The sequence below is a fragment of the Lissotriton helveticus genome, chromosome 4_1, assembly GCF_964261635.1.
Source record: "Lissotriton helveticus chromosome 4_1, aLisHel1.1, whole genome shotgun sequence".
Lineage (NCBI taxonomy): Eukaryota > Metazoa > Chordata > Amphibia > Caudata > Salamandridae > Lissotriton > Lissotriton helveticus.
Window position 1 is genome coordinate 1346641608 of NC_136063.1, and position 22948 is coordinate 1346664555.

Sequence of the window (22948 nt, forward strand, 5' to 3'; positions counted from 1 at the left end):
TTTTCCTCTCCGAACTCAGTTTAATTTGCCTCTTGTTATTAATGTTTGTGAATTTAACTGAAAATTAGTGAATATCATTCATCAGCTTTTCATATTCTAACCAGATATTATCCCCAGAATTTCCTGTATGCAGCATTAAGAGGTTCTGAACCAATTGTTTTAACTTATTCTTTATTTTCACAGACCATATTATTCTATGACCGTTTTTGGCCACAACTCTCACTAACCGACCAACCAAGTGTCAATAGGAGAGGGTAATGACCAGCCAATACCTCTATAAACAAATCCTCAACTAAGCAAATGTTCTCAATGTAGATTACTGTATAGTTGATAAGTGAGAATACCGTCCCATTATCAAACGTTGGCTTACCCAGTTGATCTCCTTTAGATCTTCCATTAATGACAATGAGACTATATTTGTTTAATATATTCTCAATCTTTCTCCCTCTCATATCACTCTCTCTATTTATAAATAGCTGGGACAGGATAATCTAACTAGCCCCCCCTTCCTTTTGAAATAAATCCCAGAAGCAGGAACTAGGGATTTTGGCATTTAGGTTCCCACACAGCAATAATATGGTTTGAGGAAAGGATTTAATTATTTTATCTCACGGAGGGTATGTTGTCATGTTTCCTTATCCTTCTGGTCATTAATCATTGCTATACTGTGACTATAGGTGGTTTATTAAACAAGTAGGAATGAATGTGTTTGAAATAAGATATTAGTGATTGCTTAAAGTATATAATTTAATAGTATGTAATTTGCACCCACTCACACAGTGAGGCAGGCACTTACCTACCCAGTTACACTCCAATATTAGCGCTTATGTACCCACTACCCACATAGCCAGACAGTGACTGGAACACTCAGTCACACACCCATACAACCATTCAGACACCCATTGACTCATCTATACATTCGCTTTCACAGTCATTCACACACCCATACAGGGACTGTCACACCCACTTACACTCCTATGCATCCATCTAGGTACTCAGCACTTAGACAGTCAGTAACACATGTACTTACACACACATACAGCCAGTTATATACCTAGTCACCTACCCATACAGCCACTAAGATACCTATTTAGAAAACTGTACAGCCACTCACACACTCAGTCGGACAGTGACAGAGGCACTTACACATACACTCACACACCCACACAGCACTTATGTGTCCAGTTCTAATACAGCCACACACAGTTACACACCCAATCACCCACTAACACAGACAGTTACTAATCCATACAGCCACTTACATGCCCATTTATACAACCATACTCAGACACTTACACAGCCTGTTACACACTGATACAACCACTTATGTAGCTATTCACTTTCTTATAGTATGTAATCTAATAGTCTGTAATCTGAAATTAACTGTATTTTATATTTGCTTTTCAGCTATCTACTCGTGTTTAAAGAGTGATGGAAGATTGAACGATGAGATAAAAAAACAATATGCTTCTTGACAGCATCCATAAAGTGGGCAACAGACAATACGTTCAGTTCCACTTAGCATTTGACGTTTCGCATAAATCACAATGTCTTTATGTTTGGTAAAACAGTGAGGATGGTAAGTATCTGGTCAAGTGTTAAGGGTTCCACAGATGGCCCAACTGCTGATGTTGATGCACAACCTTACGTCTCTCTTATCATCCTCTGATACATGCCATGTGAACACCTCGTCAAAGTAGTTCTTAACAGTTTATTGTTGCATATATTGATTTGCCAATCAAATATATAGGCTTATAATATCTTGGGACCACCCAATCACCCTTCTTAAAAACTGGCACAATGATGGAATGAGACCATGAACTTGCAGGGCCTATTGATGCAGCAGCATTTAAGGTATTAGCCAACAAGTGGGCCCAAATACCAACATCACTCCTGAAAAGGTCTGCCGGGACCCTGTCAGGGCCAGGAGCCTTATTACAGGTTAGACGTTATATGGCACAAGTGACTTCCGTTGTGGAGAACAAGAGGCTAGGGTTGCTCAGTGCCTTGTTATCAATATTTAAGATAGCTGACTCTATCCCATCCTCGAAGGAATACATTTGGGAAAAGTGGTCCTTCCACTTATCTTCAGGTATCACAAAATGAAGAGTTGGGGCAGCTTCATCAGCTAGAAAAGGGTGATGTAAGACTCTCCATAACATGGCACAATTAGTGAAGTCACTAGCACTGACTAGTTGTTCCTAAACATCATCTCAAGGGGCTCTTTTCTCTCTTTTAAAACCTTCTTGTGGTGTGTTCTTAAACATCTAATCTCCCCATATTTCTTGGGTCAGGTTTACTGGACACAGTATGACCTCAACTAGGAGCAGTAAGGGTGAGTATTACACCTGTGCAAAGTGCAGAAAAGGCAGTTAGAACGACTTTAGGGCATTAATCGCGATTAAGACAATGTTCTATCTCAGGACTCATTTGCCTGAACAAGATAATCCAGAAATCTTCTGGAGTTATTTTGGTCCACCTCAGACATCTACCGTGGTCTGAGCGGATCAAGTGTTTCAGAGATAAGGCCAATGAGGGGGGTCTCTGGCACTGATAGTTTAAGACTAGTGCAAAGGGGTTATGATCACTCCAATCGGACAACTTGGTCTGATAATCAACTAAAAGGCTAATAAGTGATTAGTAGATCAGTTTATGATCCACTGTTGTTTCTGACTCTCTGCCTACATAGGTAGGAACTGCCTGAATACTAGATATAACCAGGTTCTGGGATTGTGTCAACCGATTCACCTGGTCCTCTTGAGTAGTATGTTCAAAATTCGTAGCTGGGGGATCATCGTCACCAGAGAAATCCTGAACAATATGGCAAGGTCCTGAGCTTGGATGGATGTTAAATTTGCCCATGACCACAATCATAGTATACAAAGTAAGGCCTTCACCAGGAGTCACTAAGGAGGTTTTGAGTTTCTCTATAACAACGCCCAGATTAGAGCTAACACCAGAATGAGGAGTATGGCCATGGGAATTATAGATGTTTACGATTAATTTAATGGATTGAGCTAAAAAGGTAAGCAGGACCGCCACTACATATGGACCATCTGTCTCCACCTCAGCCAAGACACAATTTAATGCTGAAAAACTTAAAATAGATCCTTAGTCTATGCTTCCGGCCCAGCTTTATTCCACGAGAAAAACTCAAACTCAACCCTAAGGTTAGGCCCTGTGGGATAGCCAACCACATCCTCGCCGATCTACACAAGATCATCCTCAAGCTTAAGAGATGATGGTCAGTCTACCTTCTCAAGAGAATCAAGGACAACAAACCTATTAGAAAGACTAAGAGGGCAGACTGTTCCCTAAAAGGCCTAGGGTGTGTCTCTTGGGGATCCAGCGGCACCCGTGGGGGATGAGAGCTAGGGATTCTCACCCCAAGGGCAGGACCTGGATTATAGAAAAACCCCAGCGGACGTAGCCCAATCCAAAACATTCTGTCCCTTGAAAAGAAGCTAGGATTATGCCTGCTGCTTACGTGTCACTGAAATACCCCATGATGCAATCACAATGACAAACTTGGGACCTCAACCAACCAATCCCACTCTTCACACCACATTTATTTTTCTGTGAATACTGGTGCCAGCCCCTGCCCTCTTAGAAAACGAATATGTTTCTTTATTCTTGAGCTGTGGATACCTCTCATGAGTATTTGATTTAAGTGGGGGCCCGCACACTAAAATTGCCACATAAGGTGTACAATCGTTGGGAAAATTAGTTAGTCATTTCTGGGGAAAAATTTCCCAGTACTCGCCCCAGACAGGGGCTTGGTATAAGCCCTGGTATGAATAATTGAGTTAGTACCAGGTCCTGATACCAAAGTGCGGGTGGGGGGGGCTTTGTTGTGATAGCCAGCATTACAGTCATCAGGACAGGTGTTCCGTGCCATTTGAATACCCCCTTAACTTGTATATTGAAAAGTTGGAACAGAGCATTAGGGGGTAATCTGGGTGGACGTATGAATAGGAGGAGGCAAATAATTCCCATTGGCATGAGTGACCTAAATCCCAGAGGTAACTGAACAGGTGGCATGATTAGACTGAGCATCTGCACAAATAAGATTATTACAAGGCTCTCTGGCCATAAGCCTTTTCATTAGGCTGTTATTCGTTTCAATGAGGTCATCACCCTCGTGGTTAGAGAAAGAGCAACATCTTTAACCCATTCCATGTGTCGGATGGCCTAGAGCCGTCTGACACCATAGTGCTCGTGTGCGTTGGACAGCTCCCAGCCGTCTGCGCACATGGCACTGGAAACCCCTCTGGTGCGGGAACTAGAGGGATTTCCTTTCAACCTAAACAGCCTCAAGACCTGGGGAAGAGCATTTTCAGCTCCTGGGGCTGTTCAGTTTTTTTCACTAGAATGACGATCAGCGAGCACGTCTCATTGACGTCATGTCAGTGAAACTGAAACTGTAATGAGCCGATCAGCTTGTTTCAGTTTCACTGCATCTGTGCTCAGAAGGCTATCTCAGCCCCCTGAGCACCGAGACAGATGGGAGACGTATCAATGGAAAGAGGAAAATCTCATCTTTCTAATGGTGCCCCCCTATGGGATTCCTGCTTGGGGATAACCGCAGGAGTTCGACCCCCAGCAGGAATCCTCCCACTAGGCACCAGGGAGGGGAGGTGCAGCCCCTTGGGCAAAGGGCCTTTGCTCCCCCAACATTTGTTGGGCATATTCAGTCCCAGGTGTCTAGTTTTCAGACATGTGTGAGTTTGATAGGTTTCCCTAGATGGTAGCCGAGTACGGGACCAAAAACGCAGGTTCGGGGATGAAGTCCACTTTAGCCTGAGGTCCTCAGGGCATGAGGGGACCTCATCGCCCCACCAGCAGTGCGCCAAGAGGTGCGTTTGCGGAGTGGTGTAAAAAGGGGCGTGGTCTCCAACCACCTTTCAGCAGTCCCACTGTTTGGGGCTTACTGGAGGTAACAGGTGGGCTAGTTAGCCCCTAAGGACCCTTAGCAGTGAAGGGGACTTCATTCCCCATCCAAGAGCGTGCCAGGAGGCACGCTTGCAGAGTAGTGGAGAAAGGGGGCGGGCCTCCGGTGAATTGCTGGCATTGTTTTTTTTTTTTATTTTAGGAAGGGGGTCCCCAGGCCATTTTCAGCACCGGGGACCCCATCCACCGGATCCAGGCCATTTCTTTTTTTTTCTTTTAAATGTATTTTATTTTAAGGGAGGTGGCCACGCAACCACCAGGCCGATTTCTCAGACATTTTTTTTAAATAAAAAAAGGGAGGGAGGCCGAGCGCCCCCCTCCCAGGCCATTTTTGGCCCTGTTGACCCCATCCCCCGGGCTTGGCCATCTCCTTTGGGACTGCAGGGGGAGCCCCGATGGTCCCTGCCGGCATTGCTTTTTACCCCCCAGGGAGTTGCTAAGATGCAGGTCCCTGGAGTTAAAAAGCAGTGTGTGCAAGCGAGAGCAAAGTGCTCTCACTTGTTCAAAGCAAGCACACTGGTTTGCTATGGGATGGTGGGAGCACAGCTCCCATCATTCCACAGCAAACTGCAATGTCCCAAGGGTGGGCACTCCGGGACATTTCTGGAGCCAGCCATGGGGGGGGGGGGGGGGGTGGAAGTCCCCAGAGCTATTTACGGCTCCAAGAGGGGGACCGCGTGGCCCCCACCCACCTTGGAAAGATGCCCGGAGGAGGTGGAGGTTCCCGGGATGTGTGGAGGGCCTGAAGCCCTGATACATTATTTTTTAATATAGCTCCGGGGATGTGGCGGTCCCCGGGGTTTCGTGAGGGGGCTACTGCCACCCACACATTTACGTTTCACATGGCCTAGGGGGTGTGGTGGTCCACAAGGCTGTGGGGGGTGCATGGCACCAACATATTTCACACTATTAGCCCCCGGGAGGTGGCGGACCCAAGACTGTGGGGGCCTGTGCGGGCCCCCACATCTCAATTTTTAATTGCCTGTGGGACCTGGCCCATCCGGGGGCCTAAAGGAAAGGAAGCGCAGAAGCTCGCACTCCGTTCTTTTAGATTTTCAGACGGATTCGCGGATCCACCGTGTATACGGCCAACAATTTTTAAAAAACATATTTTTTTAGCCCTGGGGCTCCGTCTGGGACGCCCTGAACAGACCTAGAGGTCAGGATGTTTCTAACCTGCCCCCCTTTCTTGTTTTAATTCTTTTTTCTTCTGACTCAGTTCAATAGAGTCACAAGATGGCTGCCAACACTTCGTGGTTTGAAGTGTTGGCAGCCAATCAGATCTCAGGCACGAGAGCGGGAGGGTTCACGGATCCAACGCGGCCACAGTTGCATATCTGAGAAATCTTTACATTTCTCAGAAACTACTGAACGGATTTACACCATTTAAAAACAGTTCCGCAGTTTGGGCTGTAGCTGTGTCTAAAGTTCCTATGGAAATTAACATGGAGAAAACGCGTTTTGGGACACCCCTTTTTTCTCGGCCCCCACTTGACGAATCACCCCGTTCAGTAGTTTCTGAGTAATTAAAAAAATTAAAATAAAGATATCCGAGGGCCGAGGATGATTCGCAAACCCTCCTGAGCACAAGCTTCATTCTGATTGGCTGCCAACACTCCAAACCAAAATGTGTTGGCAGCCATCTTGTGACTCGATAGAACCTAGTCACAAGAAAACAGTAAAAAATGATGAAAAAATGAAAAACAAGAAAAGGGGGAAGGGTAGAAACACCCTGACCCCCTAGGCCTGTGACCCCAAGGGCCAAAAAAAGCATGTTTTTAAAAATATTTTTTTGCTGAATTCGCGCTGGGTGCGCAAATCCGGCTGACAAAAAAGTGAAGCGCAGACTGCTGCTAGGAGGCGGTGTGAAAAGGGGGCGTGGCCTTGGACCACTCTCAGCAATTCAGCTGTGTGAGGCTTACTAGAGATAACAGGTGGGGTAGTGGACCCCCAGGGACCCTCAGGAGGCAAGGGGGCTTCATCTCCCAACCAATAGCACGCCAGGAGATGTGTTTACAGAGTGGTGGAGAAAGGGTGCTTGGCCTGTGTCCACCTCTCAGCAATCCCACTATGTGGGGCTTACTGGAGGTAAGCCCCACATAGTGGACCCCCACAACTGATGGGGACTTCATCCCTCATATAATTAAACAAAAAAAGAGTGTCATATGGTTTTACACGAGGCTTTTAGGAGGCTTTCTACGGTCGGTCTCTGCACTTTTATGGTGTAATAGGTACACGATGGATCGTCGGGGTCCGGTCAGAGGGTATCGCAGGTAGACTGAGGGTGCCTAGCGTCGAGGGCGGTGTGCCAATTACGCTACCACCCCCTCCCGTGACCCATGGTGTACCCCTATTACACCATAAAAGTGCAGAAACCGACCGTAGAAAGCCTACTAAACTAGGAGTTTTTAGGAAGACATTTTCTCTTCCTTTATGCACTTTTTTCACTTTTCTTTTTCTTTTTACTTTCACGTCCCTAGGTAAGGGTGGGCCTTAGCTTGTCCATACCGCCAGGGTTTAGTACACTTATATAGTCCTGACGAATGCCTGGTAAACTCACACCGTTTCAAAGGCAGAAACATGTTGACTGACAATTAACGTTTTGGAAATAACCACACAATTAGTTGTGGACTACCTTTCCTACACTTAATTTTAAGTATATGTCCCAAGTGATCAAATAATAAATCATTTTTGGATACACTAAGACATTTTTAACCCATTCACCACCATTTAATTTAATTTTCACTACACGCCTGAACTCACTAATCCTGCTCCGCAGTAGATCTGGCGTCGAAGCACACTAAAGAGGCACTCGGCCTCTTTAGTGGGGCCCAATGATGAAGCATGTCATCACCAGTTGGTGAGTGAGGGCCTTCCTAACTGAGCTGAGTGAGGCCGGTTTCATTCTCCTTTGCTCCTTCGTGTGGTCGTGTAAAACCATATGACACTCTTTTTTTGTTTAATTATACATAACCGGGGAATAAGAGTGTTGTATACCTCTCCCTACCTCTCCTTTTGTTGACATAGACTTCATCCCTCAACCAAGAGTGTCTCCAGCAAATCCCTCCTTTAAGAAGCGGAATAGGGGACACAGCGGGGTCTCAAGAAGTTAATTTATTTAATGAGTGGCTTGACGCATTTCGGCGAGTGTGCCTTCTTCAAATGCCTTTCACAACGGGGGTCGCTTATTCATGATTTTTAAACGTGCTGCCTCAGTCCCATTGGTAGAAGCACAGCTGACCACTACTTGATGAGGTAACATACTCCAGTCCCTCCTCATGGACTGCGATTCCCAGCATGCATCTTGTTCCATCAGGGAAAATGTCTTTTACACAGCCCTCTTCAATTTCATCGTCAAAGTGAGTGCGGGCTGTCCATTGAAAGTGTGGTCACTTGGATGAATTATTTACTCAATTGCCCCTTGTCATCAATTTCGAGAAAATATAAAAACAGTCTTTTGGCCCCTACTTCCTGCCACTGACTTGCCGACAATGTGCCATTACACTGATGATGTACAACTACTGTTCAAGCTTAATGACTCCCCAATGTCAAAGGATACCTTTCAACAAACCATGCTTTTCATCCTCAATTGGATGAACTGTAACCATCTTAAACTTAATGCAGAGGAAATTGAGATCGTTTTCACGAAAAAGCAAGATTGATTATTGGAATGCCTTCTTCTGGTCTCCTGATAAGAGAAACCCTCCTGTCCCCTAAGAAATCTGTAAAAAGCCTTGGTGTTCTGATCAATGGTGAGTTATCAATGAAACCCCAGATAGCTGCAGTGATATCATTTTGTTTTCTATTGTTCCGCAGGATAATGAAAATTACTAAGTTGCTTACCTCAAATGCTCTCATCCAATTTGTATTTGCCTTGGTGATATCTCAACTAGACTTTTCTAATTCCCTCTATGCTGATCTTCCTAAGACGTTTCTTCACAGGCTCCATATAGTTCAAAATCAGGCGGCCCACCTAATATTTCGGCAGTCTAAACACAGTCACTTCATCCCCTTATTGTGGGATCACCACTGGCTTCCCTTGGAACAAAGGATTTTTTTCATAACAGACAGCATTGTTTTTAAATCTCTTGAAAGTAAAAGCCCTGCCTTCATCACATCTCAACTTTTTAATTATACACCTAACAGGACACTGCATTCATCCTCTAAGAACCTCTTGTCGGTAGCTGACTTTAAAAAAACTGAGAATGGGTTGTTCCTGATTTTCTGTCCTTGCCCCCCGCATTTGGAACTCCTTTCCTCCTGAGATACGATTAGCCCAGTCTATTATAAATTCTGACAATTTCTTAAAACCTGGCTTTTCCGACAAGCACATAATTAGAGTTTCTCTTTCTTAGCAGTCTGTTTGGTCAGTCTTCTTATGCTGCAGCGCCATGAAACTGTATGGGGTACAGGCGTTTAACAAATGTCTGTTAAAATACATTTTTTTAAAGAGACACCGTGAAGGAGAGGAAAAGTGGTTGTTTTTGAGGCATGAAAACTTGAAATGAAATTGTGGCATGAGTATTAGAGGAAGATTTTGTTGGAAACTTAAAAGTATGAGGATGGTCCCAGAGTGAAAGAGAGGAAAGTTTATTTGTGTATAAAGCATAACATCCAACTGTGATTTTGTTGTATGTGAAAGAACAATTGCCTAGAAATATCAATCAGTAAGACTTCCACTCTATTTATGTGATAAAAAGACAATTAGCCATTATACTTTATGAAAGTGCTGGTTGGCTTAGCGGTTAATGGCTTGGGCAATTAATGCCTTTGACAAGGGCTCACACCCCTCCTGCAGATATTCATTTTTTTAATTGTTTTCAAATGTTTTTTGTTTTACCTAAATGGAAGAGGGCTCTTTATAAATCACACCCTAACACTGGGAGATTTCTGGCCTATTTAGTCATGCCAATGTGTGTCAGAAATTCGTGGCATAATGTGGCATGGGGGGGGGGGGGGCAAAGTGAAAGAAATCCCCTAATTTGTGGAAGGAGAGTAGGAGGAATTTTGTGGAAGAAAAAGAAATGTATGGGGCCAGTGCCAGGGTGAAAGAGGGGAAGGGTTGCTTTCTTTTTTCTATAAAGCATGAAAATCAGCTGTGAATTAGGGGCATTTAAAAGAAAATCTCCATGGAAATAGAAAAAGGACTTTCACACCATCTCTATGATAAAGAGGCAGTTAGCCAAAATATAGCAACAGAGTGCTCGGTATAATGGTTAATACCATGAAACATGATTCAGAGTGACAAGCGGTTTAAACAGGAGGACGTTTTATATTGTTTTTAAGTTATTTTTATTTTACACAACGCTAGCACATGTATTTTTATTTTACGCAGACACTAGCACTATCTGCAGTTAAGCATAAAAGAGAATGTCAGAAGTCTATGACATGCTGTGTAACATGTCACATGCGTTGTGGAATTTGCCACAGAGTGAGATATGTCACATGCCTGTAATGGGTTTCAACCCTTGCACTCAAAGCTCTAAAAACGCAGACTCGACGGTCTCCAGTCGCCCAAGCCCTGCTGGTCCAGTCAAGCCAAAACAAAACTGCCAAAAATCAGAAAATATTCACATGTTGACATTTGAACCGAAGAAATCCTATACAATGACGAAGCGAAAACATTAAATGAAAATGTTAACTGCTCTCTTCGAAATCAGGCATTAAAAGATGCGCTGCGACTAACAGTGTTCAGAGGGCTAAATACTAAACTGAATGTCAGTTTCGAGTTATGCGTAATCAGGCCATCCTTTTCATGTCGCGAGGCGACCTCGGCCAGCAAAGCCCGGCAGATACATTATACACCATGAAAACCATAGCCAGAAGAAAGAACGAACATGAAACCTGGGAATTAGCCCATGTGAATAGAAAGTGCCAGGCACAGAAACGAACAATTGATCGCACGTCAAGACATTCTTTTTCTTTTCAGGAAATGATAACGCACTTACCGACTTCAGACATTTCGGGAACACTTGCGGTGTAAATCTCCTTTGTGAATTTTGGCTCATTGTCATTGATGTCATGGATTTTAATGACGAATTCCGACTCGGGTTCCACTTGCACGCCGGTCTTTTTGTTTATGGCCTTGGCACGCAGCACGTACTGGGCCCGCTCCTCTCTGTCCAATCGCTTTGCGGCGTGGATGTCTCCAGTGTTTTCATCTATAACAAACACGCTGCCAGCCCCGTCTCCTGACAGAATGTATTTTAAATTTCCTTCTCCTTTATCCTGATCAGTGTGAAGCTTCGGGGAGGAAGAAAGAAAGCATTCCATGAATAAATGCATTTCTACGCCAAACGGAATCACTCACTACATGTCAATATGATCTTGACTCTAATAAGGGTCAGCAGTGACTTTCTTTCAACAAACTGAACGGTAAAGCATATCGGACGGTAGGAAGCAACTCCATACACATTGAAAACGCACAGAAAGCCTTGAAAGATACAGTGCAGCATGATTCGAATTCAAAACCTTGGATAAATACAAGAATATATTTTGAAGTGCATCCACCAATAAAAATAACGTCACTTTTTTACAGAGGTCTGCACATCAATATGTTTTTTTCTGTATGACTTGTCTATCTTGTAACATGAAATGAACGCGGGGGCCTAATCTATGGCATATTAGCATAGGGCAGGAATGCACCTTTTTTAAGCAATACTGTGTATTCCTGTCCTTTCTGCCTGCACTGGTGCCGCTTTGGCAATCTAGCGCCAATGTAAGCATGGTGCAAAGGTGCCTCAGTTGCAGGTAGAGTTGTTTTTGTGCAGGAAGGGGCATCTTCATGCACAAAAACCATCTAACTAGGCGTTTTCCTCTTTCTATGTGTGCTGAAGAATGCAGCACAGATAGAGAGAGGAAAGATTGCGGAAAAATAAACATTTTTGCTTGTTATGCATCACCTCAAGAGGCGTACGAATTTGACGCTTCCCCAACTTTACATCACTTTTTAAATCTAGGGCAGCCTCAAATTCCATGGGTATTGCGTGGGGAAACCCATTTGTATATTTTATTGTGTGCAGCTAGTCGTTTGGTCACTGTACGTGAAAGTGTGTGTTTTAATGTACAACCTAGCTGGCACCTATTCTTCCACTTAATGTAAACTGAGGGGCCTATTTATGAGCCGGTTTGCAATGCTCTTGCACCACACAACGTATGGCTCTTGTATTGAAAATAATATTTCAAAGCAAGGATGCCAGTCAGCGATAGTAATGTATTCATGATCAGGGTGTCAATGGGATTCTAAGAAAACTTTTTGGATAAGAGCCCAAACTAGGTTAGTTCAGTGTAATGCTTAATCCCTAAATTATCTTGTGAACTGGCCCCAGGGTATATTTTCAGTCGGACCTTCAATTTATGTCTTTTATCTGAACACTCACATTGGTCTTTTTCAAACAGTTGTGATTCCTGATTTATTTGTTCTAGAATCAGCCAATAGTAATCTCTCAATGTTTGCTTGTGTTCCATATAGTGAACTGACATTTTCATGGTCGCACGCCCACATCTGAGATTATTGTTGTGCTTGCAGATTCTGGTTTTTATTTTGAGGATGATTATCCCTATTTAATGTAGTTTGCAAGGGCACGTTATCATGTACACTATTCATTGGGAGTTACAAGTGGTGAAATGTATTCATTTCCAGGTGTTATTATTGTTAAATGTGATCAGTTTGGTTGTCGGAGTGAGATGGCAGACCCTGCAACTTCCACATGGGTGATGTATGTCCTTTTATTGGGGTAATACACCCCTGGTTCTCTCTTATTTCGTTTGTTTTACGTGGTCATGTGTGGACTAACAGGTCCACAAGGCTGTGCCTCCATTTATTAAGAACATGGGTTTTGAAATTTGTAACTTCACACTATTCAGAGGGTGCCGCTCGCAGCCGGAGTTTGTGCTGGTTGATCTTTTGCCGCTTGCAGAGCCCAAGGACCACGAGGACCAGGAGCACTTTCACCACGCTCACCCGGGCTTGAAGCTAGACCCGCCCACCCTCAGTGCTATTTTACGGCTCGCAGCCCCCGCTTCGTGGAACGCGCGCCGGCCAAAGCCCGGGCCTAGGGCGGGTCTGTTTAAGCCTGTTGTAGCCCGGAGGAGACCGGACCAGGCCACCCATCTAACGTCTCGCAGTTGGCATATTGAAGGTTTCTTCATTATCTTGTAAGTACCCACATTGTCAACTTAACTTGTTTTGAGAAAATGGCTGGGCGTGAAGGTCAGAGTAAGAAAGTGAAGACGGGAGGGTATGTTGCCGGGACGCTAGATAAATTCATTACCAGGGCACCGTCTGTCTTGGAACATGAAATAATTCTAACTGAGCGTCGGTTCTCTCAGGACCTAGCATTTGCTAAAAGATCTTTGTTGGGGTCCCTGGCAAACGCTCGTACAACGGAGCATTTATATCAAAGGATTGTCACTGAAGAGCCCTCAAGTGGAACTAATACCCAGTCAGCCCAAGAATTGGGGAAACTACCTTCAATTGGAGAGCTGTCACAACCAGCAGTATTGACTGATGATTTATTGACAACTCCCGATATCAATATAGTAGCATGTGGATCTGAAGACCCTAATACTTCCAGCTACGTGGGTGTTTTGATGGGGCTGTCCCTAAAAGGAAGCGAGCGGGTGCACCTATGCGGGGTAGAAAGTCCAAGTTCCCAAAGCTTAGCAACAATAAGGATCCCGTTATCCTGGAACCTAATGTCACAGAAAGCGGGCAGGAGATCCCACCAACAATAATTATCTCCGATGGGGTAAATAATTCATACACATTACCTCTAGCTGAAGACTCATTCTTGATGAAATTGGGTGCTGTTTTACAGTCATCACTGCAGCCCCTTGAGGGGAGACTATTATTAATTGAGCAGAGGATATAAAAAATTGAAGAATCATCTATGGCGAGTATGGACTATATAACGGACAAAAAGGCAAACTCTGGTCAAGTACGAGCAAAGAATGCCCCAGAGGGGTTTCTGCCCACAATCTCTACATTGCCATCTAATTGTCCCTCTACTCTTTTGAATAGTTCAACTCATCTATCCCTTATTGATTGCTCAGACGATCTCTTGACCACGGTTAGCAATAGAAAAACTAAAGTTGTACAACAGTTGGGAGGAGAAGAACGGAGAACACCAGGCAGATTGCTAAGTGGGAAACCTATTGCTGATGAACTGAAGTCCAATTTACCACAAATTGATTTACCCCCGGAAAGCGCACCCTATGTAGTTGTTCTGACTGGGGTACCTAAACTAGACACCAATGGATCTGAATCATACATTGGATTAAAAAATAAATCTATCCATTGGTTGAACAATAATAGACCTCTTCCCAGAAATGTGCAATGCCAAATCGTATTTGCTAGAAGAGTGGGATGTGTAGGACGCAGACCCAAATAAGTGGAGGGGGATGTATTAGTATCAACTTTAAGGACAGAAGGGTGGTCAAACATGTATGTATGGGTTTTTCTAAAAATGTCCTATCGACAATTCAACCCCTGGACTTAAGTTACTTTTATCCTCCTCCTATTCGTAGCTTGATTCGAGGCCACTATGGTTTTAATAGGGGATGGCAAGCTCAACATGTTACCCAGAGGTATAGAGAATATGTGGGTGGAAACCAGCATTTGTTGGGTTTCCCAGTAAGTAATAGGTTTAGTGCACTAGACCAGGTATATTGACTGCCATCTATTTGTGTATCTCCAACTGTAACATCAAAGTGGCAGAGGGTCATAATTAAAGGAAGGACCCCTGGGGGAAAGAAACAAGACCTTTTAACAACTAAGGTAATAGGGTCTAGTGAAAATGGAAGAATACCTATAGTTGATTCTGAGGTAGAGGTTGGGATTCAAGTGTTAATGAACGATATATCAATCGTACCTAGTGAAGTTATATCATCCTCTGAAGTTGTATCCCCTTCCCGTCCCCGCACTGATGATTTAGGTTTATTGGATCTAGGCTTATTGGAGAGTGTAGTGTCTGAGGTAAAAGTTGGGAGTGGCTTAGAGGGTCCTAATGGAGGCTTAAAAATGTTGTCGTGGAATATTGCGGGCCTTACGGCCAAATTGGATTTGCCGAATTGGGGAGACTTCATTGACTCCCATGGGATTTGCCTCTTTCAAGAGACTTGTGCCCTAAGACCTATTCATAGGGTGGGATTTGCGACATATTCCGAGCCAGTTGTCAAGGGCCCTAGAGGCAGACCATCGGGGGTTTGTTTATATGGGTGGGAATCCACCTTGGATGTGTGGTGAAAAGAGTTGATACTCATTCCCTAGACATATGTTGTATTCTCTTGATCCACAAAAATGCACAAAAACTGGCACTTATCAATATCTATTCTCGGCCAGTTCAGTACGGTGGTACATCCCCGACATTGGATTCCCTGGCAAGCCTTTTGAACTCTTTAACGGGTGACGTGGCCTTTTTGGTTGGTGGAGACTTCAATTGTCATTATGAACCCCTCAATGGACTTATGAAATCCATTACTGCTGACGAGGATGCAATTTGGTCAATTCCACTCCCAAATACATACGAGGTAAAGGGGTGGACCCCACTAGTCCTTCAAATGACTTCACTCACACTAACTATAAGGGCTTGTAATGGGCGATTTCCGAGTGATAACCCTGGGTTTCCAACCTTTGAAAGATTAGGACAGGTATCAGCAATTGATTATTTTTTTAATTAGTGTAGAAATATGGCATAAAGTGGTAGATTTTAAGGTTGTGCAGCGCACTGAAAGCGACAATAATCCACTAATCATCATGTTAGATTTCCAATTGAGTGGCACAGACCAAGGTTTTTTAACCCCCCTCGAAGTGATCTTAGAGTAGTTAATGGTGGGAGGCGTATTTGCTGGGCCACAATTATTCAATCCCCAGACACAATGGCAAGAATGTATAATAGCATTATTCCCTTGATAGAAAAGGCAAGTATTGTCTTTTATAATACTTTTGATAGTGGCTTTGGGGATGACCTGGGAAAAATCCACCAGGAAATGGTTGTAACGCTGGCGGATTTTTTCTATAGAGCAGGTCAACCAAATGCAAACCTCGTGGTGATAAAAACCCGTGGTTTCGTAGGGGATGCAGGGTAGCTAAGCGAACTCTCATATCATCCCTCAAGGGGGGCGATCATTTACGTATTAAGTCAGTAAGGGCAGATTTTTAAAAAATTCTTTTTAATGCAAAATCAGAATGGGAAGCAGATAGATGGCAGACCATTAAGTCTGCCCTTGATGTAAAAAATGCAAGGGCTTTCTGGAACTTGGTTCACACAGGGAAGCCAGAGGGCAAGACCACTACTGAACCAAATATTTGTGAGGAAGCCTGGCGTCTATATTTTAAAGAACTTTATTCAATTTTGCCAAATGAACAAAGTGAGCTGCCGGTATGCCTCTTAACTGCAGATCCCACATGGTGTATACCACCGTGCACAGCGGATGAGGTGCAATCAGCCTTAGTTAAGCTCCAATAGAACAAAGTGCCAGGATTAGACAGGATTCCCGGAGACCTGTATAGAAGAGAACAGGCAGTGTGGGTTCCCTATTTACAATTATTATTTAACGCAATTCGTCAGGGACTTCAAACCCCCTGCACTTGGGCTTGAGCTGAGATCATCCCCATTTATAAAAAGGGGTCACCCATGCAACCGGCCAATTATTGGCTAATTAGCCTCATCGATGTATCTCAAAACATCTATGCAAGGGTGTTATTACAACGATTGCAGGAATGGATTAGTGACCATGATATTTTGACCCCGTTACAAGCAGGCTTTAGAGCCAAAACTCCCACTATAGATCAGCTATTCAGGCTCCAGTTAATTTACTGGCAGCATGTAGTTTTGGAAGGAAGGAGCTTATACCTAACCTTCGTGGACTTGAAATCAGCATTTGATATGGTGGACCATAACCAGCTGTGGAGTTTTTTGCTGGCTATGGGGGTTCCACCATATCTATGCTTTTAGCTTAAACGACTCCACGAAGGCACCGTTGCTAGAGTAAGGCATGGCAAGAACCGACAATTGACGGCCCCGTTTCCTGTTGGGAAGGGATTCAGGCAGGGTTGTGTGCTTGCGCCGAATCTCTTTTCCCTCTTCCTAAATGGGTTGATAGATGATTTACTTGCCATTAAGGATATAGAAACCCCGAAATTGTCTCATCGCAGATTTCCTGCATTAATGTTTGCGGATGATACCCTGCTGCTTTCCAAGTCAGCTATGGGTATGCAGCGTGTTTTAAATAAATTTGGCCAGTTTTGTAAAAAAAGGAATCTTGTGGTCAACATTAACAAAACTAAATACATGGTCTTTAATGCTAATTCTACTAATTGCCCTCATCCGATGATGGAGGATGGTCACCTGGAAAGGGTACCTATCTTTGATTATTTGGGTCTCTCGTTGACTGATAAAATGGGGTGGGGCCCTCAGATTGACAAGGCCAACTTAAAATTAACCCAGGCTGTTGGGGGAATTTTAAAAGTCCAGAAGAGTTGTGTTTTAAAAAACATAAGCCCACCACTGTAAATATATAAGGTTAAAGCTAGGTCAGCATCCCTATATGGGGTGGAATTGTGGGGCCATAGGTCTCATAATGCCCTCACATTAACTGAAAACAACTTTGTTAGACAAATTCTGACCCTGCCAAAAAATAGTCCCGCTAAGGATGGACTTAAACATTCTCCCTGTTGCGGATCTTATCTCGACACGCCCGTTGCTCTATTGGCAGCGGTTCAGGGAAGAACTAAAAGCAGTGATGACTTCATTAGGGGCTGGTAGTATACCTTGGCTTTCATTTGTAAAGCACTCTTTCAGGGCAATTGGCATGGAAAACCTTTGGACAGATCCAGAAGTATCCTGCCTAGCCACTTCTAAGAAAACCCTGGCAAATGCTCTAAAAGAGTATAAATTGACAAACATTTTGCAGTTAGCAAATCCAACGAGCCTTACCTACAGGTTTCTTGATTTTAAGAGCCATTGTGAATTTGAGAGGGTCCTGGATTCTATACAACCAACGTTAGCAACGAAGTTGTTCCTTCAATTTAGATATGGAACTCTGCCGCTACACGCGACTACTAATAGGTGGGTGGGAGCTCCCATTCGCTCTTGTCCTGGTTGCCTCGCAGAGGAAGAATCGTTAATTCATGTTATGTTCTTCTGCGCGGCATATAAACAGGCAAGGCTTAAATGGATCATCCAACTTTGTAGGAACCTGGGCATTAGGAATTACCTAGATTTTTTTAGGATCCTTAAAACTGATACTGACCCAGTTTACGTAGTTGCAATATCAAAGTTTTTGTTTTCTATGTGGTTAACCCACAGGAATTTGTTAAAATTGGAGCAGACTACAAGTAATGAATAGCACCCCCTCTTTTGTTATACCTGGTACTATGATTAACCTTGGGAGTTTTTTATCCTGGGTTGTCGTGGAGGGAGTTTTGGTGGTATGCACCTAGGGATCAGGAGATGAGGGCGGCTTCTGTTTAGAGTTTTTAGAGTTTTATGAATCTGTACATTTAAATTATATTCTTATAGTGTGTTTTAAAACCATGAAATCCCATAATGACGATTGTAAAATAATGGTATTAATTTATTCTGCCTAAACGCCAATGTACGTTATGATAATTCTCGAAGTTACCTTTGATCTGTATCAATATTTGTCGTAAGTTGAATGCGCTTTTATGGCTATAAACAGCCGCAATAACGTTTTTTTAATTGAATTGAACTATTCAGTGTGCTTTAGTGTTTGTTTATGATTTTACCTAACGAGATTAGATGCTGCACGGTAAGTTGTGATGCATATTGGACTTCTTTCTCTTTCGGAGGTAGGGTCTCTAGTAGTGCCTCTCTGCGGTTGTTCTTGACTCGTTTGGGAACACTCATGCAACACACATGGCACTTGTTGCCTTACTCCAGATTTATGGGGCAACTCAGGGACATGTAAAGTGGACTTGCATGGCTTCATAAATCACATGTAAGATTTGCGTCACTCTTGTACCACATTATGTGGTGCAAGAGCGATGCAAACTGGCTCATAAATAGGCCCCTTTGTTTGAACAAAGGAACGCGCATTTCTTGGGCCACATCATGATCACTCAAAAAGTATCAAAAGGCTATCACTAAAGACACAACAAAAGTCTAAACAAAACTACAAATCCAAAGATAGAAAACCAAAACGTGTACTGGATGACTTAGGTAGGTCTAGAATCTGTAGAAATTCAGCATACATATGTACATTTCAGTACTCAAGAGCCTCAGTGGTTCAGAAACAAAATCAAAGTAACGTGATTCAAATTGTAATTTTGGAATGCATAGTTTGAAGAAATAAACAGTGATATGACTCAAAATAACTTTGCATTAGAACCCCTTTTGAACTAGGGCCTTAAAATTGCTGTGTCGTTTCCACAGCATACCCAGGTTAGCAGAGGGCATGTAAGTTGTCTGCTGAATCAATAAGCGCTTCTGCGCTAATTTCAAGAGAATGCCTTTGCACACACCTAAGATTCAGTGTAAAAATCAAAGGAATGTGCATAAGCCTTTGTAAATGAAGTGTGCAAACAGTTTGTTCACAAGTGCATTTGGGTCATGATACGGTCCCAGGCAGGAAGAACTAATGCTGTTAAACCGCAGCCAATTAACTATGAAGATGTGATACTGAAACTGTTGCAAAACGATTGAAATGTGATCTGTTATCTAGTGAGCATTGAGACTCCAAGTACGTTTAAGGTGGTGAGAGCATTTCCAGCAAGAGATGGAAAGAAATTGTTTACATTTTCTACAGGTGAGTGAAGAACTAGTAAAACACATACTTTCGTCTGAAGACTTCATGCCACTAGAACTGATAACTACCAGTCTGAAACAACAAAATTAGAAAAATACATGAGCCCCTTTTGGAAATGCTATAACTCTGCATTTAGTGCAGATGAAGTGGACAAGCATTTTAAAGTGCCCCCACCTTCAAATTAGTTCTTTGTAAACAGGGCAGAGCCAATAAAAACAGTGAACATAACCATAGGAAATACTCTGGTATGAATGGCAACATTTTCTTCAAAAACCTTCATTTGAAAATAACAAGAGAAGACCATTGCCTTAATTTGACAGGGCAGCATGCATACACACCCCATTAGCATGATATCTATTGGTTAGTATTGAAAGTCTAAACTGTTGCCAGCTAGTAGTGGAATGTATCCAAACTAAGGGTCTTAAAATTAATTCACACTTCACAAAAAAAACTAGTTTGCCATTTGGCCTGCCCGTCCTCATCACTTACAAACACAACAAGATGATGGACCAAGTGCTGAAACCTTTCACCCAGTCAAAATATATGGTTTTAATCTATCATTCTTTTGCTCAACATGCCACCAAAGGTTGGTCCCAACCATATGCAAATCATTATTGACCCTGCTACCCATAGCCCCTCTAATCTGGCTGATGAGGGGTGATACCCCAAAACCTGTCCCAGGATGCTTGTTTCTAGTCCGGGGAGGACCTAGCCTGGCAGTTCGGGCTGGACTTGCCCCATGGGGAGCAGGGTCAAGACTGATTTGTGTATGGCTGGGTTTAAACTGAAATGGCATGGGGAGCAGAAAAAGGATGGATCTAGGGCCAGAATTCTGTCCATTATTTGTTCCTTTTGCATCCTCATCATTCATCAATCAGACTGTCTCTCAATGAATATAAATTCCTTCATTCATATTGCCAAACGCCTCATGATTGTAGTGCTATTGTTCAATGGAGCAGAGTTAGAAGATAGCTGTCCTTTCGATGTTGTGGTGTCATGTGGAACACAAAAAAGTGATGAACTACTTTAATTCGTTTCAGCCTCTGGTAATTATTCAGGGCCACATTTCAATCCATCGCCTTTTGCCCACCATGCCTTGTCAGACATTAGCAAGCATAAATTCAGCTTTGTTCCTGGTCCAATAGGAACAGCTCCGCCTGAACTGCCAGGCAAGATCTCCTCTGAACATCATATGGAGTGACATTGACTTGGTGAGAGTAATAATTCAGAAAAATTGTGACTTAGAGGATTGCACACTGACCAACATTTTTCAAGTAAATGACAAAATTAGCTTTTAACGTGGTGTTCCCCTTTCAAGCTCACAGTGACCAAATACTATCAGGCCCAAGGAGAATCCTAAAAATCTGATAATATTGTGACACGAAAACGGGCAATTTTAAAGCCTGGACAAGCGTTTTCCTGTCGGCTCTCTCCAATCCCTGACTGGCCCTGACTGGGGTGGGACTCGGTCCCCCGGCACACACTCTGCCTGGAGGAGGGGCATTGGGCTACAGCTGATCTGATGTGCATAGGCATTCTTTGACTCCCCCAGCGCAGTACGAAGAACAGGCCAAGAGCAGGCCTGTCTGCGCCCGTCCATGGCCGGATGAGGCTTCATTCTGCGGCGTGACAATTTAGGTCCTGTGCTTTAATATTTCCTTAATATTGCCTTTGCCCCTTGTGCGTCTTTTGAGCCCTCACATTACTGCATGATAGTTAAATGCAAGGCACTTCCACCGATTAACCCAGTACCAAATCTGGCGCCTGAATGGCTATATCAGGAAAACAGTAGGCACTTTAAACAAAGAAATTGCGATTGCAGAACAACGCCTCTCTGCTACTATTGTTTCAGTCTCTGGCTCCTCTGGTTCCCTACCCCCGCCCTGACCTAACCACAGCCTGTACCACTGACTTCCCTGTCTGTTATTGATCCAACACAAGCCTTGGTCAAGATTGTAGTCAACTCTCTGTCTCACCTTCCAATAAAGGCTCCTCCAGCCAAGCAGAAAAGACGACAGGGGTTAAAAAAGGAACTTTTATAATTGAATCCCCAGTCTGTTAGGAATGCTATTACAAATACCACATGCCTTAAGACCACTAATATGTTTCAAATTTCCCATGAGAAACTTCTTGAGAGCATTAAGGAGTTGATGGAAAGCTTTCTGTTACTGATTACTAAGCATCTGGGAATTGTTGAAAAACCTTTGTTAAAACTCAAGGTGCCACGCCCTGATGATTCTGGTGTGCATCTTTTCCAGGCTATGCCAGTGCTCGGACCTGTACAGTCCGTAGACACCATGTCTGCCAGCGGAACATGTCCAAACTTTCATAGTATCACCAATGGAAGAATATCTATGGGTACTTCTGAGTTACCCCATCCTAGTCAGGCCAACAGTGATCTGGACTCAGACGTCTTTTTTGCTATCGCCACCTTACAACTCCAAGGGGGCATAGGTTCAAAATGGCATTGAGATGCCTTCTGACCCAGTAACCATTAACTTGCTACCAGCCTGTTGCGTGGCTCTTTTGGTTAATATACCTCCCTTGGCTTCTGGTTCAATTGAAACATATGATCTGCTCAGGAATTAAGTCATTCACTGGCTCCATTCCAAGGACGTATTCCCATCTAGCAGGGATGATCCATTCCTGTTGATGAGAAGAGTAGAATGGATTGGTCCGTTAAGAAAGGTGTTTGAGGGGGACTTCATAATTGTTCATTTTAGGCAGCCCACATTTGCAGAGGAATACTTGTTAAGGTCAAAACCAATCACAGCATTTGCCATGAACACTACATTACTGCCATTGGGCTTCCTTTACCGCCATCTACGAGATTCTTCATTGCTGTCTATTGGCAAACCACATAGCCAGCTGCGGCCCGTATGTAGTCTACCTTGCCATCTTCCTTACTATACTCCTATAGCTCTGTCCAACAGGTTCCATCCCGTGAGTTCTTTGCAAGATAAGGATTGACTTTGCTCAAGGAGTGACTATCCCGTCTCCCACCCTCAGTCATATGGGCAAATTGGCAAAATTTGACATGGGACTGCCTGTTATGTTCGATTCTGCTCTTTGTTTTTGGTGGGATGTGTTACTGCTGCCACCGGTAAGCTGACCTCAAAAGCATTTGTTACTGTTAATGGTAATGCTGATCCTATGATTCTATTGAGCCTCCACTGATACCTACTTGCAAGCCAAATGGAAATGCAATTGTTAATGCTAATGATATTGT

At 43.5% G+C, this 22948-nt stretch overlaps 1 protein-coding gene across 1 annotated transcript in view; it reads right to left on the reverse strand.

Moving 5' to 3' along the window:
* LOC144829104 (cadherin-9-like) overlaps positions 1 to 22948 on the reverse strand; it is an 836522-nt gene that overhangs the window by 353838 nt on the left and 459736 nt on the right. The window contains exon 3 of the mRNA XM_078687908.1: positions 10899 to 11193. Coding sequence (XP_078544034.1) covers positions 10899 to 11193 — 295 coding nt within the window. The remainder of the gene's footprint in view (positions 1 to 10898; positions 11194 to 22948) is intronic.